Source organism: Carassius auratus, chromosome 50 (assembly GCF_003368295.1).
Source record: "Carassius auratus strain Wakin chromosome 50, ASM336829v1, whole genome shotgun sequence".
Lineage (NCBI taxonomy): Eukaryota > Metazoa > Chordata > Actinopteri > Cypriniformes > Cyprinidae > Carassius > Carassius auratus.
In genome coordinates, this window is record NC_039292.1 from 7,342,838 (window position 1) to 7,356,586 (window position 13,749).

Here is a 13,749-nt window from a genome sequence, read left to right on the forward strand (position 1 = left end):
TTCTAATTTAAATTGGTCTGAACTTGTTTTGAACTATGCTTGTTTTATTTTTTGTTATTTTTCTTCATGATTATTTTACTTTCTTTTATGTAAAGCACTTTGAATTACCATTGTGTACGAAATGTGCTATATAAATAAACTTCCCTTGCCTTGCCTTGAACTATCCAGGCGTCCACAGTGATGACCCCAACCAACGTCCATGCAAAGCAGCCTCATGACTTGAGTCTGGACCCCTACAGTCGCACCGTCTACTGGACCTGCGAGACCACCAACACCATCAACATCCATCGCATGGACGGCCATGTGATCGGGGAGGTCCTGAAGGATGACGTGGACAAGCCTCGCGCTATCGTGGTGAATGCTGAGAAAGGGTACGATCTTTAGTTGGCAAAATAAAATATTGGTCTTTTCATTATCGTTACAACTTGCATTAAATTTAACTGTTCATACATAACCTCAGGGCCAGATTTTATTATTCAACTTTGGTTTGGCTCCTTTCCATAAACATAACAAAACCTTATCAAATGCTTTATTGACTTAGGACCAGCTGACTTGAAATTATGGTGCAGAATTTGATACTCTAATGACGGGGCACCTCGCCATTTCTTTCGTATCGTTGGAAAACTCTTGATTCCATCCAGGCCTCTCCAATAGCCAAATATGTAGAACAGATGGCCCTCTGTGGTCCCCGTGCTGCGGCTCTCACTAGCGGGTCGACCATTCGCAGGCGTTGGCTTGCATGCACTGTAATTGTGTGTCCCATTGTTAGTGTGACCGTCATCAGCGGGTTTTCTATTTGCGTCTCACCCTCATGGCCTCGAATGAGTTGGGTGGAGGGGACTTCTCCCGAAAGAGTGGAAGGACAGTCAAATTATGGAACAAAAACAAGTGTATCTGAGATTAAGCTCAATGCATTTATCCCTTTTTTTTTTCTCCAGATTATGCTGTTTTGTTTATTAGATGGCAAAATAGAATCAGCAAAATGTAAAGTCTTATTTTAGTATTATTTTATATTTTTATAGTATTCTTTTAATTTGCTTGTGCGTGTGCATGTGTGTGTGTATATATATATATATATATATATATATATATATATATATATATATGTATATATATGTATATGTATATGTGTGTGTGTGTGTGTGTGTGTGTGTGCTTTAATTATGATTATAAAAAAAAAATTCCATGTGTTTTAGATTTTAATTCACATGATAACCACTTCATTCAGTGTGCCTGATTTGTTCTGGTCCGTATATTGAATTGATCCTCTCAAAAAATGTTGTTTGTTTACTTCATGCATAAGTAGACATTACATTTGGATCCAAAATGCCGTCAAATCCAACAACCTCAAAATCTTGTGAAATTGACGAATTGCTTTATCTAGATTTTCAGATTGTTGAGGACCAAAACATCCTGAAAGATGTTCACATAAGGATTTGTTTAAAAGATGCAGGTGGGAAATTTAATACACAGAATGCTACATTCCCCACGCTAAAGTCAGACATTGGCAAACGTTGAACGAGTACATAACACTCCATAGTGCTCTGACTCAGAGAAGGCATCTTCAGATCCATCAGCCAAACCAATTTTGAGGTTTATTTGTTTCTTCTGTTCCCATCTTAGCATTGCAAATGCATCACATATAATGTAAATCCTCCAAACTTTTCCCAAGGGCAATAACTGTTTTTTTTGTTGTTGTTGTGATAGTATCAGTTTTGATCGTCTCGTTTTTAAAGACAATCAATATCAATATCAGCATTCTGTTTTTTTCATCGGATGCAAATTGTGGGATTCCCAGACAGTGTCTGAAAACAAAAGGAGGAAACGCACCTTTGAAAGTTATCACAAACTAATCTAGACATAACATTAGGACTAAAGGGCTTTTGGGATGTGTGAAGATGTACACCAATTCTCCCACACAGTCAAAACAACATGGCCCCATCAAAGTTCTCTCTGTTCAACAAATGAGTGTTCATCCATTCCTACAGATCATGTTTGCTGTTATTGCTATGCAATAACATAAATTACTACAAACACTTTCATTAAATGTTGAAAGATCTTAAAAGATGTTTATATAATCCAATTAAAGTCACTTTGCCGCACATTTTTGTAACATTGTTACTACAATTGTTTTTTGTTTATTAGGAAAATGGTATGTAACTTTCAAACCTCTTATGTTTTCCTACAGCTACATGTATTTCACTACTGTCCAGGATCGGTCAGCCAAAATTGAAGGTGCGTCTTTGGATGGAACTGAGCGTGAATCCCTTTTCACAACCGGTTTGATCCGCCCTGTGGCCCTTGCTTTGGACAACAAGTTGGGCAAACTGTTCTGGGTGGACGCAGACCTCAAACGGATCGAGAGCAGTGACCTGTCTGGTAAATACTACTATATTTTTGCTTGCATACCTAATGGTGTATATATGGTAGTTAAATGTGAAACTGAATTGAAAACATCATCTAATGCATTGAATATAATAATACTAGAAAATGTATATCAAAAGGTATTATTATATATATTTTTAAAAATACACTAGGAGATTCTAAATCCACAGGTGAAAATGCTTCTATTTTTAAATGTGTAAATAAGGTAAATGAACATGCAAAATTACTATAAATATCCATAACCTGTCCATAACTTATATGGTGCCAATTAGTGTTGTTATTGTAACTCAAACTAAAACTTAAAATATTAGATCAAGCTTAAAACATAATTTTTAATAATATGATTACATTTTATTAAATAAAAAATAAAAAATATATATCTATAAAAAAAATATATATATAATAATATTTTTAATGATTAAAAAATAATAATTTTAAATGTAGCTTTTGCTACTAACGGAAATAAAGTTGAAGTACAAAAATAACTAAAACTGTAATATTTTAAAATATGTAAATATTAAAAAAGACAATTAAAATAAAAACTCTATTAAAAGTAGTATTGAATATTATACTGGTATATGAATAACAATATGCTGTGCATTCCTAATTATCAGCGTAACAATTTGTGAACTTTGGGTTTAAAAAATAAAATGAGTTATTTTTACACGAAAGAAATGTAAAATAGATCTGTGCAGTTGTAATAACGAACATTGTATTGCTTTGAATATTGTACCAAAATGTAATAATTTACGACATGAAAAAACGAAATGTTCCCATGCAACTCAATGTTAGTCATTTATTTTGAAAATCAATTTTGATGTCAGAACTTTGCCAGAAAGATTAGGTCTTTTCACTCGTCACGTAGTCATACATGTCACTGAATCTCATGTTCAGAATGTTTTTGTTTCTTGTCTTTCATTGTATCGCCCGTGGGCAAATTGATTGCAATCAGTTCTGCAGTATTCTGGAACACCATGTGAAACAAGGACAAGTTTCTGACCTCTCCATTGAGATCTGATCTTCTAAACATGTCAAATGACAGAGCTATGGAAACCAAACAAATACAGACAGAGAGCACAGACCAGGCACTGTCTATACTTATGCTGCACATTATCTATACCATCTAGTCCAAACTAATAAAAACAGTATAGTCCGTGTTGTCTAAACCTGGTATATACTGTACAAAGCTCCAATAAAGAATATGATGGACTATAACTTCTGATGTTATTTAAGTGCCTTCTTCACTTAATATAACTTGGTTCTTGCCAATGAGCTGCCAGAAAGCAAAGTCTCTCCAGATGCTGAGCTCTGATGTTTGATGTTAGCATAAGACAGATGGTCACACCTTTAAGCCACGTCTAATCTGCTTGCGTAACAGAACTCCCCTTTGCAGCCAAATGACCAACAATAAGGGGTGAAAAGATATGATTTATAATGTGACACAGTTAATAAAAACAAACTGAATTATGACTCTCTGGATCTCTTTGTTTGCTTGCCAGGGGCCAATCGTGTGGTTCTCCAGGACTCCAACATCCTTCAGCCTGTCGGTCTGACTGTGTTGGGCGATCACCTGTACTGGATCGATAAACAGCAGCAGATGATTGAAAGCGTGGACAAGCTGAGCGGAGAGAAGAGGACCCGCATTCAGGGGCGACTCCAATACCTTACTGGCATCCACGCGGTGGAGTACATGGAACCAGAGGAGTTCGGTAAATTCTCTGATGTTTATTATAGTTTTTAAATAATAACACATTAGCTTTGTTCCGATAACCTTGTGTGCTACCTGTCTAGTCTAATCTTTAATATAATATAATACAATATAATATATATATATATATATATATATATATATATATATATATATATATATATATATATATATATATATATATATATATATATATATATATATATATATATATATATATATATATATATATATATATATATTCGAATTTATAATATTAATCAAATTATATTTAAATTAAATTATTTTAACTTAAATTAGAATGTATTATTATTTATCTTATTATTTGTCTTATTTACTATACTGCTATAATGATGATCTACTAGTATGAAAATATGAATAAATGATTGCATTATACTATTAATGCTTTTAAAATATTGTGTTTATTAAATATTAGTTATAATATAAAATGTTATCCTAATTTAAGAAATTTAACCGTATGTATAATCTTGTTCGCAAAAAAAGATGCGTATTTGCCTTGCTTGTCTTGAATCCTATAACAAGAGCCCAGTTTCTTCTTTAGCTAGCTATGTGAATTGTCAGACTAATCAACAACATGTTAATTAATTTCCACTGGCAGTTGAGCGTTTTAACCAGTTAAGGTCGCAAAAATCATATGTTGTTAAAATGGGTTTACATAAAGACCATGTGGCCTCAGAGTTCCTGCGATTAAAGAGTTGAATTATCCTTTAATCTTTTGAACAGCATCCCACCCTTGTTCTCGTAACAACGGAGATTGCTCCCACATCTGCATCGCTAAGGGCGATGGGACGCCACGCTGCTCGTGTCCCATGCACCTGGTGCTGCTTCAAAATCTGCTCAGCTGTGGAGGTACATTTTAACATATATGCACACATGTATCTGTAGCATGTAACTGAAAATGCACCAATCGGATTTGATGCATGTGTGCTGATCACATATTTACCCATAACCCCCCTCAGAGCCTCCCGGCTGCTCTAGTGAGCAGTTCAACTGCGCTACTGGCGAGATCGACTGCATCCCCATTGCTTGGCGCTGTGATGGCATGGCTGAGTGTGCAGACAATAGCGATGAGATGAACTGCCCCATCTGCTCCGAACTGCAGTTCCAGTGTGACAAAGGCCAGTGTGTGGACTCTCAGCTGCGCTGCAACGGAGAGCCCGACTGCGCGGATGGCTCTGATGAACAGGATTGCGACAGTATGTCCAACTCTTGTACCTGCTGATTTACCAGAATTTCCACCTGTGACCAATTCTGAAAAAACACACCGTCTTGAGGTGCACAGTTTGGCCAAAATAAACTGCAATTCATATTTGAACAGGGTTTTAACAGGATGTGCAAATACTGTGAACATATAAGATTTGGCTCTAAATTAAGATTTGCCCCATGTGTTGCTGCCAATATATTTTTTGGAAGTACAAAATGTGAAACACACTAAGAGAGTATGACTGTGTCACAAAGTACTAAATAGTCAACACATAATTGTGCTCTCTAAAAAAAACTTTTTGCAAGTAAATCAATAGTTTATTGTATGAATTGGTTAAAATGATTCTGAAACAGGACTCATCTGTATGACTTATTTAATGAATCGATCAGACTCACTGAACTGACTCAGATGATTCACTTGAGTCATTTAATGAACCCCAGGTGATTATATCCAAACTGAAAATCAGTTGTATTGTTGTATATCTCTTTAAAAAATAAATTATTTACTGGTTTTCATATGACAGTGTATAGTCATATACAAAAGTGTATATAGACTTTTGTTGTCTCCTAAAAAAAAAGAGAGATAGTTCTTATAGGAAACACTGAATCTAATGTTTTGCATTCATAAATGCTTCTTCATTTTTCACTTCTTAGATTTTTATAAACTAGTTGTGTCAGTCACTTATCTGTCCTCTTGCTATTTTTCCCATTAGCCATTTGCATGCCTAATCAGTTCCGCTGTGACAACAACCAGTGTATTCTGAAGAAACAGCAGTGTGACTCTTTCGCAGACTGTGCTGACAAATCTGACGAGCTTTTCTGCGGTAAGTTTACCATACCAAAAAAAAAAAAAAAGCATGAGTTGTTTTACCTTTAGGGATGTAACAATTCACTCAGTTCACTATTCAATCAGATTCACGATTCGATTCGATTCACTTTATTTATTTATTTATTTTTTTAACAAAATCATATTTAAGACAAATTATGAATTAATGGTGTCCTTTTATTATTGCTTGCAGAATGCTGTACATTTCTTTGTAAAAATGTAAATATAACTATAAAATACTAATATAGCACTTGGATTTGTTGGTTTTGATTGCTTCTATTGTCCTCATCGATTTGTAAGTCGATTTGGATAAAATCATCTGCCAAATGAAAATATTGAAATAAACATAATTTTAGTCAAGATCCAAACAAAGATGCTGCATACATGCAATATGAACAGTTTTTTTTTACATTTATGTTAGATTGTATAGTTTTGAAATTTTGAGCGAAAACAGAATGGTTTGACTTCAGTTTTGTGATTATACATAAAAATATCTGCATGAAACAGCGGTCGAGCTGAATGAGATGCAGATTCACTCTCTGCCAGCAGGTGGCGCTTAAAGCGTTTCCTTGGTTTCTGCTGTAAACAAAGCAGCACTGCACTTATCAACTTTAATATGAATTATACAGAGGCAAGATGAAAAGACAAAAGACCATCTAAACTTTTCCTCAGACATGCATTCATATAAACTCCTACCCCTGAATGAATCACGATTTGTTAAGCATCTCAACCGTTTTGAATCGTCACATATTTAAATCGATTTTCAACTGGCTTGCGGTTTATTGTTACATCCCTATGAATGCCATAACTGGAATGTAACATTGCCTCCAAGACATATTTTTCCCTGTTTGGTTAATTTTCAGATTTCCCTTCATCCCCCAACGACATTCCTCGTCACACAAGCACCATCGGCCCCGTCATCGGCATCATTCTTTCTGTCTTTGTGATGGGAGGCATGTGTTTTGTGTGTCAGAGAGTCGTGTCTCGTCATTACAAGGGCCCTAATGGAGGCTTCCCACACGAGTACATCAGCGGGACCCCTCACGTGCCCCTCAACTTCATCGCACCCACAAATTCACAGCACGGTACTTTTACAGGTAAAGCTCTGCTGTTTGATAGCTGCTGCAATCTGTTAAGGTTAATAATGTCTCTGCCCGTGATGAGTGTTTAGTGTGTGATGAGAATGTCTCGCTGTGTCGCAGGTATTTCTTGTGGGAAGTCCATGATGAGCTCAGTGAGTCTCATGGGCAGCAGTAGCAGTGGGGCACCTCTCTACGACAGGAACCATGTGACGGGAGCATCATCCAGTAGCTCTTCCAGCACCAAAGGAGTCTTTTACCCTCAGGTACTACTCTATTGATCAGTTTATTGTTAGTGTTTAATGTTCAATTAATTGTAGGAAAAAGGGTTTTTGTATTTTAAGTAAAATGCCCATTCATGTAATTAATATTGTCAGGTTTGTTTTGGTTTATGCCTTATAACTTTTTATTTTTTTTACATTTCTGTGTATAGATGCTCAACCCTCCTCCATCGCCAGCAACAGATCGCTCACTTTACAATGCAGAAGTCTTTTATTCATCTAACAGCCCATCAACAACCAGGTCGTACAGGTGTGTTTTAATCCTGAGATTCTAGATAATTGGATGGATAATATGCAGGATGGATGGATGGATGGATGAATGAATAAATTGGTGGGTGGATGGATGGATGGATGGATGAATGAATAAATGGGTGGGTGGGTGGATGGATGGATGAATAAATTGGTGGGTGGTTGGATGGATGGATGGATGAATAAATGGGTGGGTGGATGGATGGATGGATGAATAAATTGGTGGGTGGGTGGGTGGGTGGGTGGATGGATGGATGGATGAATAAATGGATGGATGGATGAATAAATTGGTGGGTGGTTGGATGGATGGATGGATGAATAAATGGGTGGGTGGATGGATGGATGGATGAGTAAATTGGTGGGTGGGTGGATGGATGGATGGATGAATAAATGGATGGATGGATGAATAAATTGGTGGGTGGTTGGATGGATGGATGGATGGATGGATGAATAAATTGGTGGGTGGTTGGATGGTTGGATGGATGGATGAATTAATAAATTGGTGGGTGGATGGATGGATGGATTAATGAATAAATTGGTGGGTGGGTGGTGGGTGGATGGATGGATGAATAAATTGGTGGGTGGGTGGGTGGGTGGATGGATGAATAAATTGGTGGGTGGATGGATGGATGGATGGATGAATAAATTGGTGGGTGGATGGATGGATGGATGGATGGATGAATGAATAAATGGATGGATGGATGGATGGATGAGTTAATTGGTGGGTGGTTGGATGGATGAATGGATGAATGAATAAATTGGAGGGTGGGTGGATGGATGGATGGCTCAAGTATCTATAATGGTAGGGATAGATATGCTAGGTAGTTTGGTCCGTAGGAAGGTAGACAGCTCATATCTGGAATGGTAGGGTAGATATGCTGACATGTATGTAGCGTAAATATCTGGATAGTTAGGGTAGATGTGCTGAAAGGTAGGTAGGTAGGTAGATAAGAAGGTAGATAACTCAAATGTCCAACATGGTAGGGTAGGTATGTTGATGTGCTTTAGGCAGATAGCTCAAATATCTGGTATGGCAGAGTAGATATGCTGATAGGTAAGAAGGTAGATCAAATTTCTTGTATGGTAGGGGTAGGTATGATGATGTGCTTTTAGTTCGATAGCTCAAAAATCTGGTGTGGCGGTGACAGATATGCTGATAGGTAGGTAGCTAGCTCAAATGTTTGGTATGTTAGGATAGATATGTAGATTTATTAAATTAAATTAAATTTATGCATTTAGCAGACGCTTTTATCCAAAGTGACTTAGTGCATTCAGGCTATCAATTTTTACCTATCATGTGTTCCCTGGGAATCGAACCCCCAACCTTGCGCTTGATAAGGCATTTATGGATGGATAATTGCATAGATAGATAAAAGGATGCCTGAATAGAGGACAGATGAGAGACTGGACAGACCGATAGATAGGTCCAACATCTCAAGTTACTGATCTTCGAATGTTTGCCCTCCGCAGGCCGTATGTGATGCGAGGGGTCGCGCCCCCCACCACCCCCTGCAGCACAGACGTGTGTGACAGCGACTACACCACGAGCCGCTGGAAAACCAACAAGTACTACATGGACCTCAATTCAGACTCTGACCCCTACCCTCCACCCCCCACCCCACGCAGTCAGTACATGTCAGCGGAGGAGAGCTGCCCCCCCTCGCCCTCCACCGAACGCAGCTACTTCCACCTGTGTCCCCCGCCCCCCTCGCCCTGCACGGACTCCTCGTGACACCCAGCAAACGGCCGCACTTTGTAAATAGTTTTAAATAGTTTTAAAAGAAGAAACAAAGATTTTATTTTATTTTCCACACGCTTTGTTCAAGAAACATTTCAGCTTTTTGCGGAGGGACGGGAAATTCATCCTGAATAAATGTACAGCAGTCGTGCCAGGACACTGCTTGCACAAATTAATTCAATTTTTAATAAGACATCCCCCCACCCCTCCCCCATATTGCTACAAGCTATGTCAGAATATGAACATATTGTTTCAGGATGGTTGTGATTTAATCATCTTTGTTTTTCATAATACCACTTAACAAGGAGTTTAGATGCAAACCAAATCCTCGGAAAAAAAAACAAATGCCAAAATCATCCGCTGCGGAGGAGTTGTACATACGTGTAATTAAGTAAATACTTTTTTTTTCGTAATGGCCACGATATGTTGTTTTAATTATGTTCTATGTGAATATGATATGATTCCAAGCTTATGTTTGGTTTGTCCTGTTTACCAAAAGTGTGTTTGCTGCTATTGTACATACATCTTTTACTGTAAATAATGACAAATGAAAACAGACAGCTGAAATGTTTTGTTTATATAATGATAACTGACCATAGACCATTGTAAAATTGTTATTAATCTCTCATCGCTAAAGAGCTTCGGTTGTGTTTAGTCGTATCTGAATATACATTTGAAACGCCATTACTTTGAAGGAGATAATGTCTTGTTTAGATTTACGTTTAAAGGGGTAGTTCGACTAAATATTCAAATCTCGTTGTTCCAAACCTGCATGGCTCATTTTTTTCTGTAAAACACTGAAGGAGACGTTTAGAGGAATTTCCGAGCTGCTCTTTTCCATAGTGAAAGTGGATGGGGGCCAGTCAAAAAAGCAACATATGAGACTTTTACGCTATATTCATAGTCTTCTGAAGATGACTATTGACTTAGTAGTCATTGTCACCATTCACTTTGATTGTACAGCAGCTTGGACATTCTCCTAAATATCTCATTTTATGTCCTACGGAAAAAAAAGAAGGTCATAAGGGTTTGAGATGACATGACGGTGAGTAAATGAGGAAAAATTTTCATTTAAGTTAACTATCTCTTTAAAAAGAAGAAAGTCGCCTGCTTTGTAGTGAACTACATGGATTTTATCATATCTCATGTACTGAACTCGTTGTAGGTGTTTTGCAAAAAGCTACAAATAATAATTCTACTAATAATAATACAGTAAAACTAAGCTATGATTTGAACATGAGTATATATGTGGTTTATTTTATCGTGATAATATGGTAGCAAACTGCTTTTTTAATGCAACTTAGAAAAGTGTGGTTTGAAATTCCCTCCTTTTTTTTGGTAAAGTTGAAGAATTGTTTCCCTCTTTAAAATGTTAATCAAAAGAGTAGATTTATTTTGCAGTTTTAACATGTTTTGTAGCACACGTTGAAATGCCATGTATGTCTGTTTGATCAAAACCATCATGAAATATTTGTTTCTTGCCAAATTGAGCACTTATTGTAATTAGGTGTCCATAAAAACTTAGAATTATAGCTGCAGAAAAAGATACAAAGGGAGTTGTCCTCTTAACTCTGATTACATGAGTTTTGCTTTTACAGTTAGCCGTGCAAAAAGACAAAGAGCAATGTCTTTAAAGGCAAATATTAGATATTTATGATAATAGAGAACTCAACAAAGATCATTTTAACAGATGATGCAGATTAGGTTTCAAGCTATTGATCTCATTACATTGCCCTCAACTGTTCATTGTGAATGTGACTGAATGGAGTTTATTTGAATTTTTATACCACTTTGGCAGAATCTGTCTTGATCGTACCATCCACTTACACCAAGATGCTTTTTGCTCTTCGGTGCACCACCAATGTCTTTGTCTTGTGTACAAAAATGCCTCATATAATGCACACTTGTGACAATTTTTGTATCAAAAGCATTTTTATATATAATAAAGGTTCTATTTTAAGAAATGTTATATTGATGTCTTTTAACATCATGGTGCCAGTCATTATTCTCATATTTAGGCATATAACTTGCCATTTCAGCTACGAAGGTAAAGGATTCCTCAAATGGCGTGACTTCTTAAAGGCAAGTGTGTTATTTCCAACAATCCCATATTTGCAGTGAACGAGGAGCCCAAGGCTGCAATCAAGCAGCTGTTAATTGAACTGAGTTCGGTGCGTCTCAGTCCAGTGGTAACCCAACAAACATGAGCAAAAATGCAGAAACACTTGGGATCACTCTAAACAGAGCGTTAGGAAATGTTATTGTTGAATGTGACATTGCCTTGGTGGAATTGCATGTTAGGGTAATAAAATAAATGTGTGTTTGAGTGATAGAGATTTCAGGAGGTTTGTCTTCTGCTGCCCTCATGTGGAAAAAACGGAAATAGGCCTAAAAATTATTTTAGTATTGCCCTCCTCACCAATCATATGAATCCCTTATTTGTTACCCTGGACCACAAAAAGTCATAAGGGTCAATTTCTCGAAATTTAGATGTATACAAGCTGAATAAATAAGCTTTCCATTGATGTATGGTTTGTTAGGATCTGACAATATTTTCAAGATACAACTATTTTAAAATTTGGAAACTGAGTGTGCAAAAAATCTAAATACTGAGAAAATCACTTTTAAAATTGTCCAGATTAATTGCAATGCATATGACAATTTAAAAATTATGTTTTTATTTTTTACAGTAGGAAATTTACAAAATTTACTTCATGGAACATTATCTTTACTTAATATCCTAATGATGAAAGAAAAATAGATAATTTTGACCCATACAATCTGTTTTTTTGGCTATTGTTACAAATATACCCCAGCGTGATCCAGGGTCACATTTCAGAACCTATTTAATGTTAGTATAATGTTTCACAACAGCAACAACAATGATGATATAATAATAATAATTCCATTTATAATTCAATTTATATATATATATATATATATATATATATATATATATATATATATATATATATATACAGTATATAAGCACATTTTATTATATGGATGTAGTACAAATGTCACTTCAGAGATGCCCATGCTATAAAAATGGGGCCCAAAGTTTGTAGCTGCAGTAAGGAACTAAATGTACATTCTCCTTTCTCATTTTTCATCTTAAAGGCCTGTCTTCAGGCCTTGACAAAAGTAAACACATATTGTGAGGCTTCTGACTGGGCTGAGGGGGAGGGGAGGTGTCGACACCCCTCCATGTACCCATCTGTCTGTCTTTGTCTATGATCTGCGTGGTAGAAGAGCTATAAACACAGCTTGGAAAAAGGCACGTGAGAACAGACTCACCTCATGAGGAAAAATAAAAAAATTAGTGTGTAGCTTCAATGCATGTGTGTGGACTATGCTTGGCCTAAATTGCAAGGACCAAGTGATCCTATAAAACAATAAAACATGACAATTGTGGGAGCCAGCTAAATAATGTCTAATGATGAAAAGTATAATGTTACAGTTAGGTTAAAAGTTTATTTAATTGAATTCTTTATATATAATCACCATGCTAATTAGTCTGTGATTAATGACCCCAAATATATAATTCCCTATAGCATGCAATTCTTTGTGCAGTTCTTTTGGAGTCTTATTCATCTGAGATCTGCCTGACAGAACACGCAGCAGATATAGAAATAGAACAAAAAGCTGGACCATAATCGTGACTGCCTCTGTCTGACGAAAGATGACATGAGAAGCATCTTTTGCTTAGTGAAGAGAGTTCCTCAGGGGGAAAAATGTAAATGTAAAAATGAATCAAATGTAAAAAAGGGGCTCTATATATTTATATATATATATATATATATATATATATATATATATATATATATATATATATATATATATATATATATATATATATATATATATATATATATTTATATATATATATATATATATATATATATATACACACACCCCTCTCTGCAGGATTTTGTTAGACAATCACATATGAAAAGATAAATCTAGCTGGGTTTACTCTATTCTGTATGAATCCATTGCAGATTTTGTTATGTGTATGGAACATGCAGCACAGAATCATGCATGTCTGAAATACAGCTGTCATCAGCTGTAACAGATCAGTTCCACAGCCTGACGCTGTAGATTTATGCATCACATTTAACATAAGGGTCACATGTCTGATCTTATTTGGCACGGTACACTAAACCTGTAATTGCCTGTCTGCACTATGACAGGCTATAGAGCACATGACCTCTTGACCCATATTTTATCAATGGGCTCAAGAAATTGAAACACTTAAA

The 13,749-nt window shown here is 36.2% G+C and overlaps 1 protein-coding gene across 1 annotated transcript in view; it reads left to right on the forward strand.

The window, feature by feature from the left end:
• Positions 1 to 11,459, forward strand: part of LOC113066833 (low-density lipoprotein receptor-related protein 5-like) — a 59,748-nt gene extending 48,289 nt beyond the window's left edge. Inside the window, exons 15-24 of the mRNA XM_026238888.1 lie at positions 169 to 371; positions 2,189 to 2,379; positions 3,885 to 4,094; positions 4,838 to 4,963; positions 5,074 to 5,310; positions 6,031 to 6,141; positions 7,007 to 7,240; positions 7,346 to 7,488; positions 7,656 to 7,753; positions 9,223 to 11,459. Of these exons, the coding sequence (XP_026094673.1) occupies positions 169 to 371; positions 2,189 to 2,379; positions 3,885 to 4,094; positions 4,838 to 4,963; positions 5,074 to 5,310; positions 6,031 to 6,141; positions 7,007 to 7,240; positions 7,346 to 7,488; positions 7,656 to 7,753; positions 9,223 to 9,484 (1,815 nt within the window). The 3' untranslated portion in view covers positions 9,485 to 11,459. The remainder of the gene's footprint in view (positions 1 to 168; positions 372 to 2,188; positions 2,380 to 3,884; positions 4,095 to 4,837; positions 4,964 to 5,073; positions 5,311 to 6,030; positions 6,142 to 7,006; positions 7,241 to 7,345; positions 7,489 to 7,655; positions 7,754 to 9,222) is intronic.
• Positions 11,460 to 13,749: the final 2,290 nt, after the last annotated feature.